The following is a 13,967-nucleotide window of genomic DNA, read 5'->3' on the forward strand; positions in this document are numbered from 1 at the left end:
ATAATCGAGTGAAACGGATATAGAATAGTTAAGGTCTGTGCATGAAGGCCACAGAAATGAATAAGTAAAGAGTAAAATTGTTCAAAAATAAACTCAGGATTTCCCCCAGCTCCATCCCCAGGTCCCTGACAGCTACTATATCCACAAAAATAAAGACACAGAAGAAAGAACAGAATGAAGGAAAGAGAGAAAGAAGAAAAACATAATTTAAGAAAGAAACTAAATCTGAGGAAGACATGGACTATTTGCATTTTTTACGTTAGGGATATGGAAGGAAAAACAATAGATGAACTTTTTTTCAAACCCTGAGAAAGTTTTGTGAGATCCTGTTTTAGTGCGTTCACACGCTTATTCTCATGCACCCACAGTAACTTGCGTTCCAGTGGTGTTTCTTTATTTTGAAAGGGATTTTTGGCTGCTCTGACTTTCCAAACTGACCATGAGGAGAATCATCTCTTTCAATGTAAGTGATGTAGAAACAACAACACCAAAAAAAAACTGCCCTCATTCTGAGATTAGAGTAAATTTGACATCAGCCTTCTGATTCTTCCAGGCTGTAATGATCGAAGTTCAGAAAAAATATCTGCTTATAATTGAAATAATAATAATTGATAATTGAATTTATGATAAGTCAATTGATGAGTGAGAAAAAAATATCAATAATCAAGGAAAAGATATTCAAATTAACCATTCAATTGTAAAATAACAACATTTAAGGAAAGGTAGTTGACTGACAATGTAACATCAGTGTCACAAGCTTTTGAAAGACACAAAATAATTCAAATGAAATAGAGCTTGATAAAAAAGAGGGTTTTATAACAAATGTAATTAGTCCTTTATGTAAATTCACATGGGGAAAATGTTGCATAGGTTTTCAGGAGTGATTTGTCTGTCGGCCTATAGACGATCTTCAACAAAAAAAAAGGACGCGCTTCAACTTCAACTCCCAGAATTCCCCATCGACGGCGAGCGGACAGGCTCAAACCCTCGACAAGCGGTAGCACATTTATCGCACGTTGGTGAACGCGGCTCGCTGCACTTGCTGGTGTTTTTGCATAAGGGAGCTGTTCGCCTTCTCCTCCGCAGAGTGTCAGACTCGACCTGAAGTCATGGCCGACCCGGTGGCTGCCGTGTGCGAGCAGCTCGTCAAAGCTGTGAACGTGATGATGGACGCGGAAACGAGTCAAATATACCGACTGGAGGCCCTGAAGGTAGCATCTCTGTGGGCTGCTAGCATCGCTCCTAGCTAGCCTAGCTTGCCATTCATGTGGCAGCTGTTGTGCTGCGAGTTGTGCAATAAAAAGTGTTTTCATGTGGCAACGTCATCACTCTCACGGGCTGATTGTGTCCACTAACGTTCGCCACATTAGCAGAGATGATGGCCAGATGCTGTGAGAGGTGGAGGGTAACTCCACAGTCATCAACCCACCACCACCCTACTGTCGATCCACCTCCATTCATTCATTCACAGACACGCTGACAGGCTCTAACACTGAATGTCGGTGTGGGTTTTACTGACGGAGCTAATTGTACACGGCCAGGTAACACTGCGTTGCTAATGGCAACGTCGCGCCTAGCTTGAATGGCTATATAGCAGGTTAGCTTTATTTAATTCACGTGTTATTCTGAACGTCGCGGAGACAGATGTTGCTGTAGCCTCCAGATGCTGACGTGTAACACGTAGACGGCATTTGGTTGATTTAAACATCATTTAAAACATGTCGTCTGTAACACAATCTTTGTTTTTACCTGCAGTTTTACGAGGAGTTTAAAGAGACCAACTCCTTCTGTGTCCCATGTGGCTTACAACTAGCCGACAAAGCCCAACCAGCTGTAGTGAGACACTTTGGTTTGCAAATCCTGGAGCATGTCATCAAGTGAGTGTAACTTACCAGTACAAGTACAAACATAATCAAATGCCAAAAGATGCACATCTGACAGAAATTCTGCTTCTCCTGCAGGTTCCGATGGAACAACATGCAGCAACAAGAGAAAGTCCAGCTGAAGGAGTGCGCCATGCAACTCTTATCAAATGTAAGTACAATAGTAATAGGCTGCTAACACCCTGATGAAGGCATAAGCCGATACGCCCATTGGAAAAAGAAAGGCCTGTTGCTTTGAGTGCCTGGACCTGGATTCTTCATGCCATTATATTTTGACATGTGGTTTGAGGGACACCAGTAGCGCTCCTGCCTCCTCTCTCCTTCACGTGATAATTTGTCTTGGGGCTCAAATAAAATGTCAAGGTTGCAGACAGTTCTCTCTGATGCATGTTTTGTGTCTCATCAGGGTACTCATTCTATCCTGGAGGAGGAGAGCCATATCAAAGATGTCCTGTCCCGAATCACCGTGGAAATGATAAAGAGAGAATGGCCTCAACACTGGCCAGACATGCTGAAAGAGATGGAGGCTCTCACTAGCCAAGGGGTAGGTTACCTATGTGGTGCACTTTGCATGTAATTTGAGTATAATTATACAATAACTCCCATGCATTAAAATAACAGCCTTCATCATATCATCTTAGCAACTATTACTTTTTTATTACTTGGTGCAAAAGAGGTTTTTGGTGTTTTGGAGCAAACTGTCAACAAAAGACCCAGCTCTTGAAATCTGCTGTTGTGGACTGAAGCTGAACTTTAATTTAAAACAAAAATTCATCTGCACCTTCCACAGGAGGCCCAGACCGAGCTGGTGATGTTGATCCTGCTGAGGCTGGCAGAGGACGTGATCACCTTCCAAGCATTGCCCGCACAGCGACGCAGAGACATCCAGCAGACGCTCACCCAAAACATGGAAAACATCTTCAGTTTTATGATGGCCATTTTGCAACTCAACGTGGAGGACTATCGTAGACTGGTCAGTGCGGTGTCAACCTTTTATTTTGTAGTAATAAGTAGCTGATTCATTTGAGACAATTGAGACAATTTTATTTATACATGTAAACTTTAACAGTGTATTTTTTATTTTACCTGTTTGTGTTTTGTTTTTGTTTTAATCCAGAAAGGACTACCTGGACATGAACTGAAAGTAAGTGAACAGCATCATCTGCATATTTGCTTTAAAATGACCCTCTTATGAAATTATTTATTGATTTAATTCCTGTAATTTTTCCACGCACAGGCCAGAGCTCACTGTCGAGTCGCTGTGGCTACGCTGAACACACTTGCAGGCTACATTGACTGGGTGTCGCTGGTGTACATCACCTCTGGAAACTGCCATCTACTGGAGATGTTGTGTTTGCTGCTGAGTGAGCCGGAGCTGCAGCTCGAGGCAGCAGAGTGTCTGCTCATCGCAATCAGCCGGAAGGTGAGGCACAGGGAAAATATATAATGATTAAAATATAACTGTAAAGAGATCAAGTTTTTCTTTCTGTTTTAGATAGTCACTAGATGCGTTCTTTAAAACATTGTACCAGACTTTAATGACATTCTTTTATAAAGTTAGTCTGTGAGTCATTGAAAGAAATGGTGCAGAACCAGAACTGCAGTGCTGCCATGTGGCTCTTTAAAACGCTCGACTTTGGACCCATAACTCCTGAACCGAGAAGTGTGGACTCTTTTTCTCTGGGTTCTTTGACAAATATACCAACTTGGCAATTTTTGCTTTCTCAATTCTTACAAACTTTATCAAGACATCAATGTAGTAGAAACATTGAATAATAACAAAACCTCTGGGATAAAAACCTCAAAGATACACATTCTTGTATCCATGGCTTATTGGATAATAATAAAACAGTGTATAACCAAATGTGTCATTCTGCCACAGGGCAAGCTGGAGGATAGGAAACCATTCATGCTGCTGTTTGATGATGTGGCCATACACTACATCCTCTCTGCAGCTCAGTGAGTACAGCTGCTTCTCTCCATCATCCATTAAACCTAAAATGTAACTATTACTGAATGCTATGGGTTTGTCTGGTGACAGGTCTGCAGATGGACTGGCGATATGTAAGAAATCCCCCGAATCACAGTAAGTAATGTGAAGTATTTGCTTATGGTAGAGCACAGATGCAAATTAAACGTCTAGCTGTGACTTATAGTCCTGTGTGTATGTGTACGTGTAGAGCAGTGGAGGTGGTGGAGCGGCGCTACATCTTTCTGAAGAGGCTGTGTCAGGTGCTGTGCGCTCTCGGAGGCCAGCTCTGCCCATTAGTGGTGAGTTTATCCTAATTTGTTTCCACAATAATTTTTTTTTTATACACATGTTGTGTAGAATCACAGAAGCATCCTTTTACTTTACTTGTTTAGACCTGTTTATGATTGATCATTGGCAAATACCCTGTTGTCTCCACAGGGTTCAGATGTAGAGGTTGAAATACCTACAAATCTCAGCAAGTACATGGAAGCTCTTTTATCCTTCACTACACATTCCAGTCAGGTGAGATGACAACTGTTCTAAACCCTATTGTTACAGACTGTATTTGAGTAAATGGAATATTTATCAGCTGTGTTTGATCTCTTCACTTATGAACCCCTCCTCCTCTGCAGTTTTTGAAATCGTCCACTCTGGCTACTTGGGGAGCTTTGTTCAGACATGAGACGATATCAAAGGATGCGGTTGTTAAGGAGATGGCCGTCAAATACCTCAAAGCATCTATGACCAACCTTGTCAAGGTGGGTGAGAAGTCCTTTTTACACAGACTGTTCAAGGGAGGAATGTTGTGCTTATTTTTTGCCTCAGCATTCTATATGAAATGTGTGAAGACCAAATGCAGGGCATTGTTGTTCTGATTTTAAACCGATGGACAGGTGGGTCAGCAGGAAAGCAGGCGTTATATCAGGGCTGTTGTGTTGAGGATGGAGCTGAACTGTGAGGCAAAGCTTTTGATATACCAGTCAATATACGTTCCAACCCTCACCTATGGTCACAAGCTCTGTCTAGTGCCAGAAAGAACACTGTTGCGAATACAAGCGGCCCAAAACAGTTTTTTCAGTAAGAAGAGCCCCACAGGTTGTTAATAAAGTTTTTGTCTTTCCTCCTTTTCTCCCTCCAGGCTGGGTTTCCATCGCGAGACAATAGTCCAAGTTGTGAGTACTCCCGTGTGGACTTTGACAGTGACGAGGACTTCAACTCTTTCTTTAATTGTAAGTATTGTAGTGTGACTGCTGTTCCGATAAATACATTTAGGATTTTTGTCTCTCAATGTTTTTTATGCCGTGTTTTTGTGCTTCACAGCTTTTCGAGCGCAGCAGGGAGAGGTGGTTAGGTGCGCATCTCGTGTTGTTCCCCTGGAGGCCTTTCAGATAGCAGCGGAATGGTTACAGTATCAGATTGCCAGCCCTATTGATATTGGGGATACCACATGTAAGTTTGTGTTCTGATCAAAGAAATCCTAGAAGTGATAACTCTGTGATTATGTATCTTAGCTGTTAGTGGTATGTAAGATAGATGGGGTTAATTTACCTTTTTTTCATTAGACAACTTAACTTTGCAGTATAGACAGTAAATGAATTGTGTGTGCAGTGAATTAAGTTTTCTTCTTACCTAACACCTCACCAGCTAAGTCTGCAGAAGGCCTGTGCTCCCTCCTGTCTCCATCTGTGGTTCAGTGGGATGCGATGACTGTCTTCATGGAGTGCATGGTCACACAGATCTTCAAAAGTCTGGAAGAGGAGGTAACGGCGGCAACTACCAGCATTGGGGGGGAAAAAAACAATGAAAAAAGATAATGTGGATTATTTTGACCCCTCTTTCTGCCTCTCACTTTGTAGAAGCTGCCAATAGATCAGAGCATGAAGCTGCTGCAGGCCGTGCTGGACTATGAAACCAAAGACCCGCTCATTTTGTCATGTGTGCTCACCAACGTCTCGGCCCTCTTCCCGTTTGTCCTGCACAGACCACACTTCCTGCCACAGGTCCTCTACAAGGTCAGTTGAGTCATCATTGGTCGCTGTATATTATGTGTGTGTGTCTACTATACATGTGTTGTCATTGTACCTACAAGTGTTTAAAAATGCATATTATATAGTTCACTTATTATAATTACTCCTTAACCCTGACATAAGCAGGTATACACAGTTTCTGAAAAGTGGGTAAACCTGCTAAAAAGGCGATTGACTCATTTCCCAGTAGAGGAGTTTGCCTTTGTTTTTTTCCCCTGGTGAGTCATGTTCTACAGCCCAAACATGCTGACAGGAAACACAACAGAAGAAAGCACCATGGAGACCAGTGACAATGTTACAGTGGTTAGACTTTAACATCTTTTACTTCAGTCCCTCTTTCAAACAACTACAACGACTGCAGGATTTTCGCTTTCTTGCCCGGGTTGCATCATGCACGGTACGAAGAATAAAATCGCTGTTGCACGTTGTTCCCAAGATGTACAAAATAATTAGTACACAAACCTTCATGGCTTTTCACGAACCAATGCAGTGAAGTTTAATGCCCATCATGACGTCATTCTGGAAAAGGTGCAGCGTGGGCAAGTTCACTGGGGTTTCAAGTTTCCATCACTGCCAATCGGAGCTAAAGCCGATAAAACCCCTGTGTCTACTGCAGAGTCATCTGACCTGGGATTGTATCCATTCACAATACAGACAAAAGCTAGATGTTAGTGTGTGTTAGCGGTTGGAAGACATTTAATTTCCCTCTTCTCTTGTCCCCACAGCTGTTTAAAGCCATCACATTTGAGGTCGGTCAGGACACTAAGGTGAGTCGTCCTAACAGAGAAAAAAATCGTCATCATTCTTCATGTCAAAGACCCCAAAAATATATATATTCACCAACTGACATCCTCAGGCACCTCGGACCAGAGCTGTGAAGAATGTGAGGAGGCACGCCTGTTCTTCTATCATCAAAATTTGCCGGGATTACCCACAGTTCATCCTGGTAAATGCCCTTGTATCTCACAAAATATGCACCTGAAGTATGCAGTGCTAGTGAATGAGCATGATTTTAAATCTTTCTCCTCAATGATGATTTTTCTCCCCCTCTCCAGCCTTGTTTTGACATGTTTTACAATCACGTGAAGAAGCTGTTCTCCAGCGACTCCGCGCTGACTCACCTGGAGAAATCGTCACTGATGGAATCGATGGTGCTGATCAGCAACCAGTTCAAAGACTTTGCGAAGCAGAAGGCTTTTCTCGACGAGCTGATGGCGTCAGTGGTCGCAGAATGGACGTCAGATGAGATGAAACAGTGCGTGTGATTTCTCTCTAATTTCGCTCAAATTGTACGTGAAGCATTTTCATGTCATGACAAATAGCTGAATGTTATCCTTTGTGTTTCAGTGTGCTGTCTGACCCTGCTGTGTTCCTGACATTTGTTGGAGCTGATCAGACGGTGGCTGAGCAAAGTGCAGATGCAGACACATCGGGTCTTAATAGGGGGCGGGTAAGTGTATTAGTGTACACTGTGTTGGTGTGTGGGCTCTGAGGGTGACAGGTTTTTATTCCAACAGTGAATTTTGGTCACTGGGTTATTTTCAGATGTTGTAGACAAATTGAAATCATAGTAAACTTACTTATGTTATTACTTTAAGTTTAATGCTACTTTTTTTTGCTCTTCAATGCAAAGGCTGAAAAAATCACCCCTTAAGTACAAAACAGTGCGGTTTCAAATAAATAGGACACAACGTAAACAGAGTTTCTACAATTTGAAATGTATTTAACATGCACATAACTGTTATCGACTGTCTGACCAAATATCAATCAGTCCTGTGAAGTCCTACAGAATAACTTGTTAGACAGAATATGTCAGTCACAGATTTTTTTTCAACTCCCAAAAGCTCACGTTTTAAAATTCACAGCCACTGAGAGACGGCTTTAAGTTTAGTGCAGCAGTGCTTTGAGCTTAACGCTAACTGTGTGCATGCTAATACGGTGCATATATGTTGGTGTATGTTTACCGTGCCTTTTTGTTCTTCCTCTAGCTGAGCTTCTGTTTGTATGCCATGCTGGGGGTGGTGAAACGGGCGCGTTGGCCTGCAGACCTGGAGGAAGCCAAGGCTGGTGGCTTCGTCGTGGGTTACAACCCCGCTGGGGCCCCCATCTACAGGAACCCCTGCACTGCACAGTTTCAGCTCTTGCTGCCCAACCTGTTGGCTCTTATCAGGTATCCCATTATATAACCAGATCAGATCATTTACACACATTATGGGTATGGTATGTTGTAGTGTAATGACTTTGATTTCATATTGGTGCCAAACAATTATCAATGTGTTTAACATAGTCTCTTATTTCATCCACATTACAGGACTCACAACAGTCTGTTCATGCCAGAGAACATGGCTCGTCTGAGTGAGACCTTCTCTCGGGTCCACGATGTGATGGATGCAGAGAAAAATGTGGTCCTGGGTAGGAGGAGACTTCTGTACACGCTTTTGGATACATTAAGCCATCAACTGAAAGCAAACTGTTGATAAACCTTCTCAATTTGTGCTTTCTCTCTCCAGGTCTCTCTCAGCCTCCTCTGGATATTTACGACTCTCCGGTGTACAGAAGCAATCTGGAGCGCATGCAGGGATTTTTATCCACAGTCTACGACAACTGGTGAGATTTGTTGTTATAGTTTTTTGTAGTTCTTATTTTAGTATTATTTATAACACACATGCCGTGGCAGATTTAATTCTACTTCCTCTTCTGCTCTCTGTACCTCTGCAGCTTCCATATCCTGGGAAATGTAGGTCTGTCCCTGCAACAGGAGTTCTACACCATTGATAGGTTGGCTGAAGAAATAGCCGGCTCTGCTTTCGTTTCCCTCGACCACGTGCCCGACCACAGACTTCGACCCATGATTCATATCCTTATTTGCTTTTGCTCCATTTCATTTACCTTCTTTATCACCACGCTTAAGCCAGTAGTTTGTTGATATATATCTATGTACAATATCTTTTTATAGACTCATTCCAGCTGATATTACTCTACATAAACAAATCTGAGTTATTGCTCCATGTCAACATTCAATTTCCTTAACAAGTGCACGGGTGTTTGTGAGGCAGTTGACGCTATCATGTCCTCAGGAGTACTACAACAGCCTACTCTGCCCCCTGCTGGGCCCTCTGTTTGCCTACATGCAGCAGGTCAGGATCTCTCCACACTCTACACACCATGGGGCTACAACCAAACTAATACCTTTTAGTTTTGCATTAATGCATTACTGTTGCTATGTTTACATTTGCTGTCCACACTACTCTGGAGTATCCAAGTGACGAAAACAAAAAGGTTGGAAACGCTGCTGGCCCTGTTTTTAGTTGGAAAACTCCGGGGCTGCGTGGTAGTACACACAGCGATACTTACTGATACAGAGCTAAAAGAAAGTAGATACTTGTAGCTTTAAAATGCAGTTTAAAATGTGTTAGTGTGGATGTAGCCTTAGATTCACTGCATTCACGTAGCCGCAGCATTTTGTTTTGACAATGCTCATCCTTATTTCTGCTTCATATTGCAGAGACTCAACAGTAAGTGGCAGGTCATCAACCAGAGGACTTCTGTAAAGTAAGTAATGGGAGAGTGTTTGTGTTGCACCTCTGGAGCCTGTGGTTAACATTGACTAATTAATTCTTTGATGGCACATCATGTCCTAGTTATAAAATGGTTATGTGGACTGATGACCTGTTTGTGTTTTTAGTGGCGAGGAGGAGGAGGAGGTGGTGTGTCAGGAGAGCCAGGTGACCCAGGAGATGTTGGAGGAACAGCTGGTGCGGCTGCTCACCAGAGAGCTGCTGGATCTTCTCTGTAAGTTTTCATCATCTCTTGTAGCAAAACAAAATTTCCATACACGTGGTTATTGTTGTGTTACAAAGAACTTATACAGTCTGCTAAAACATCAGATAAATTCACACTGGATTTAAAGATCATTTATTACCTTACAATAATTTGTATCTAATATTTCCCCAAATATAAAGAAATGAGTTTGAAAGTGAAAGCTGGGTTATCTGTGTGCCAGCCACTTAGTAATTGCAAGTCATTTTAATTCAATCATGTTAAAGTTGTTGTACTACAGCAATATGAAGTCCCTGACTATACTCAATGTAAAGCTCAGGGCTTATTCCTTCATACTGCTAATGTACTTTAGTGTCTGCCAGCTACACGAACTAAAACTGGTTTCAGTTGAGGAAAGTGCAAACATCAGCCCTAATTCCTAAATAAGGCTAAAACTCGCACCTTGCAGTTTATGCCGAAAGCATATAGGGGGAGTTCTTGACATCATGTTTACTCTAAAATCAACAACTCATGTAATTGTTAAAATGTTTTTGTATCGTAAACTGGATTTAAATTCACTTCATTGTCAGATTTCTCTGAAATGAATCACAAGGTGGCGCAGAGTGTGGTTTTTGATGGTGTGTTCTCTGTGGTACTAAAAAATATGAAGTGTTGGATTTTCAGGACTCGTACACAACTGCCTGATCAGCTTTTACTGAGTTGAGTATTTATGGGGCCATAATACTTTCTCCTTCTCCCGTAGCCGTGAGCTGCATTTCCAGAAAAGTGCCTGAATCAGCAGCAAATAAGGAGGAAATAGAAGGTGAGAGTGAAATGGAATGAAGTTCGAATCAATGGATGGATTATATCAGTTTTTTACTCTCAGGACCATCTCATCAATTTGTTTGAATTGTTCGTACCTAGAGGAAGACATGATGACGGAGTCGGTGCAGATGGGGTGTCCCCAGCCCACAGAGGAGCTGACTGAGCTGGGGAAATGTCTTATGAAGCACGAGGTCAGCCTTCAGTGTTATCACATAACATTTACAGTCCCACATTGAATACTGTATGTAAACTATTCCTTTTCTTTGCCCAGAACATCTACATGTCCCTGTTGACCCTGGCCTTCACCTCACTGTCATGGAAGGACACCACCAACTGCCACCGCACTGCCTCCATGGTCTGCTGGACACTTCTGCGGCAGGTAGCCAATACTCTCACTCTTCCCTTTTTAAACATATTTGTTATTAGCCTCAAATCCCATGAAAAGATCATAGTCAATAGTTTGTTATTCTGTATGTCCATGTTCACCATGATAGAGGAGCCTCCAAAGTGTTTTAAAGCTAGTATCTGTGGATTGGATATCACTTTGTGGAGTTAAAAATACTTTGGAAAGAAGGGCTTTAAAGAAACATCTTTTAGTTGCCAGAGGGACTCTATAGCGCCTCCTGGAGATCAGAGGCTCAAAGTGGCTGAAGAGATGATAGGAGCTATCTTCCAGGATGCTCTTTGCTTTCTTCCTCGCTCTTTCAGTAAAGAGTTGGGTTAGACTATTTTGCTTTGCCATTGACACAATCCTAAACAGTCATTTTTTTCAGCTTTAAATTTGTTTTAATTTAAATGTAAATGTGATTTGAAAAGTTTCTCTAAAAGTATCTTAAATTCTAAAATTAATCTTAAACGTTTCTTCCCTTGTTCACTGTGTCTTTAGGTCGTAGGAGGTAATCTTCTACCTGAGGCAGTCACATGGTTTTATACCAGTGTTCTTAGAGGCCTTCAGGTTCATGGGCAGCATGAAGTCTGCAACTCGACCCTCTCTCAGCTGGCAATGCTCATCTATGAAAACCTGGTGAGGATAACAGCAGTCATTTCTTTTCTTCTTTCCATTTCTACTTTTTATCTCTACTTTTTGTTTGGTCTAATTTACTTCTAAGACTTACACTCTGACTCTGTGATACTCCAGGTCACCTAGGGGTGCAATTAACAATCATCCAATGAGTATGTCAATCAATTTGCCTTGAATTTTATTTACCATTGTTTTGTCTATTAACTGTCATAAAATAGTAAAACAAATGCTCAAGATAATGTCTTCAAATTGTACTTCATAGTCCTGGGGTTAAGCAGTTCTTCCATATGTGGATATTTCTAGTTTCATGGGTATAATATGTACACTTTCTGTTCATTTCTGAGAAACTGTTGGTCTGCCCCTTTCTCTTCAGCGACCTCGCTACATGGAGCTGAGAACCGTAATGACCCAGATCCCAAACATCAATTTGGAGTCTCTGGACCAGTATGATCACAGGCTCGTGGACCCCAACGCCCAGAAGGCTGGAGAGAAAAAGAGGAAAGACCAGTTCAGGAAGCTCATCGCAGGAACTGTTGGGGTAATGTCACCTTTAACCACTAGAGGACAGTGCTTCTCCATGATATCACACTGGAGACAGACATCAGAAGTGACCAGAGAGACAGGCCATAAGAGTGCAAGTCATTACTCGGCACAGTGATTCTGGCGGTGTTGTAAATCTTACATGCAGCAGCTCAACAGGAGCTGTACAGTCTAATGAGTCTAATGAAATTCTTGCTGGTGGATCTCGAATAGCTCTGTTTAACCTCCCCTCTTTTTCACTCTCTCTCTCTCTCCCCTGCCAACAGAAAGCTCTGTGCCAGCAGTTCAGGAAGGAGGTTCATATCCGGAATCTTCCATCGCTCTTTAAAAAGCCAAAGCCCGACAAGGATATACAGAACAGTGAGGCATTAGGCCTGGCAGCTCTCTTCTCCCCGGAGAATATCTCCCTGTAGGAACACGTAATGGTTTAAATGGACTACATGCTGACTGAAGATGGAGTTGTGTGTACAAACCAGGGGTTCCCCTCACCATCCTCCAGCTGGGGCAGCGTGGGGCAACCGAACATATCTGTCAACACTCATGTTTGTCAACCGCTCGTCTTTTATTTTTGCCCTCATTGTGCCACAACACAATATATTTCCATTGGTCGTTTGTTCAGGCAAGACTAACACAGATAATCCCTTTAAAATGTCCTTGCTCACTTCTGCTCCATTCCCTTTAACAAACCTTACAGAAGGTTGTAGGAAATATTTTGGATTACAAAAAGATATGTTTCTGTTAAATATATCCAATATTTGCTCCTCTGCAGACTCTCTGCTGAGCCACAAACTTACCTTGAAATGGGTAAAACTCTGGATTCTGTCTTTTGACTTTTTACCTTTTTCTATTTAAGGAGCTATATTTGCCCATTGCCTAGCATCACACACACACTAAGCACGTTATAGAAACCTTCATTTCCGAGGTTAGTGTTGGCAGATATGAAGTGTGACCATGCTGCTGCCGTCAAGACTTAAGAGTCAAAAAGAAAAGAAAAGAAAAAAATATGGGACAAACCCGGGTTCACATTTGTTTATTTACGGTAAATATCCTTTGACTGGACAAGCTTGAATGCTGTTTCTGATTCTGAAGGCGAGTGGTATCTCAGATGTAACGCTACCTATGATGGGGTGAAGATATATAAAAAACAAAAGAAAGCAGCTGGATTGTGTTTTCATGAATGATGATTATACTTTTAATTATGAACAACCGTTTTCTGGGTTACAGATATTGCAGAGTATTTGAACAAAGCATTGATTTTGATCTTCATGAGCACAACTAACACGACCCTAGTACTGTTTGAACTGCTCCTTTAATGCAGAGGACATATCATACTATAAATAATACACTCACATTTTTGCCAAAACACTCATATTAGACTTGTTAATTGTGTCTGAGAAACAAAACCTATTCAAGGACGGATTCATCAACTAATGAGTAGCTTAGTCCAAGTATCTCTGTTGTTCTCTAGCTGTTCAGTTGCTGTTTCTCGTGTATTCTGTTCCCTGTGTTCCTACTGGTATTATCCACCATGAAAACAATTGACCCAGCACTACATTCCATTCACGGAATTGTTTTTAAGCCTGTATTTTTGCTCTTATGGAGCCGTCATGCTAGAGAGTTGTGTTTAAAATATGTTTTGTGTCAAAATAAATGGGAGTTATTTTGGCTTGGAGTGAGTCCCCCTTTAGGTGCATATAGATGTATTTTTGCTTGTTTGCTCTAAACACATTCACATACTTCTCACCAAGAAACCAGAACATTACTGGAGTTTCATTTTTTCAGTGAATTGATTTCTTTGTGGTGATTCTTCCCATGTGGTCATTTTTTAAATGCTTCAACACTAAAATGAACAATGTAAATTCATTGTGCATTGTAAAATGTATAATGAATAAAAATAGGCTTTTTAAGGTGTTGTGCGATTTATATTAACTTTTTTAAAT

The 13,967-nt window shown here is 41.6% G+C and overlaps 1 protein-coding gene across 1 annotated transcript; it reads left to right on the forward strand.

Moving 5' to 3' along the window:
* Positions 1-978: 978 nt before the first annotated feature.
* Positions 979-13,720, forward strand: LOC118119382 (exportin-5). The gene is made up of 33 exons (XM_035173306.2): positions 979-1,211; positions 1,756-1,877; positions 1,962-2,034; positions 2,290-2,427; positions 2,674-2,856; positions 3,001-3,027; positions 3,121-3,306; positions 3,766-3,842; positions 3,925-3,969; positions 4,064-4,154; positions 4,294-4,377; positions 4,488-4,613; positions 4,994-5,084; positions 5,176-5,304; positions 5,500-5,615; positions 5,712-5,867; positions 6,608-6,649; positions 6,739-6,828; positions 6,938-7,137; positions 7,230-7,332; positions 7,871-8,052; positions 8,194-8,294; positions 8,393-8,489; positions 8,601-8,737; positions 8,922-9,019; positions 9,388-9,434; positions 9,568-9,674; positions 10,405-10,464; positions 10,566-10,657; positions 10,738-10,845; positions 11,353-11,490; positions 11,861-12,025; positions 12,294-13,720. Exons 1-33 carry the CDS (start codon positions 1,110-1,112, stop codon positions 12,438-12,440), a joined length of 3,660 nt encoding a protein of 1,219 aa, XP_035029197.1. The 5' UTR covers positions 979-1,109; the 3' UTR covers positions 12,441-13,720.
* Positions 13,721-13,967: the final 247 nt, after the last annotated feature.

Source organism: Hippoglossus stenolepis, chromosome 12 (genome assembly GCF_022539355.2).
Source record: "Hippoglossus stenolepis isolate QCI-W04-F060 chromosome 12, HSTE1.2, whole genome shotgun sequence".
Taxonomy (NCBI): Eukaryota; Metazoa; Chordata; class Actinopteri; order Pleuronectiformes; family Pleuronectidae; genus Hippoglossus; species Hippoglossus stenolepis.

Coding starts and splice junctions, on each gene's coding strand:
- LOC118119382 (XM_035173306.2), top strand. CDS start 1,110: ATGGCCGACCCGGTGGCTGCCGTGTGCGAGCAGCTCGTCAAAGCTGTG. Junction 10,465..10,565: donor AAATAAGGAGGAAATAGAAG/GTGAGAGTGAAA, acceptor GTTCGTACCTAG/AGGAAGACATGATGACGGAG. Junction 11,491..11,860: donor TGCTCATCTATGAAAACCTG/GTGAGGATAACA, acceptor CTTTCTCTTCAG/CGACCTCGCTACATGGAGCT.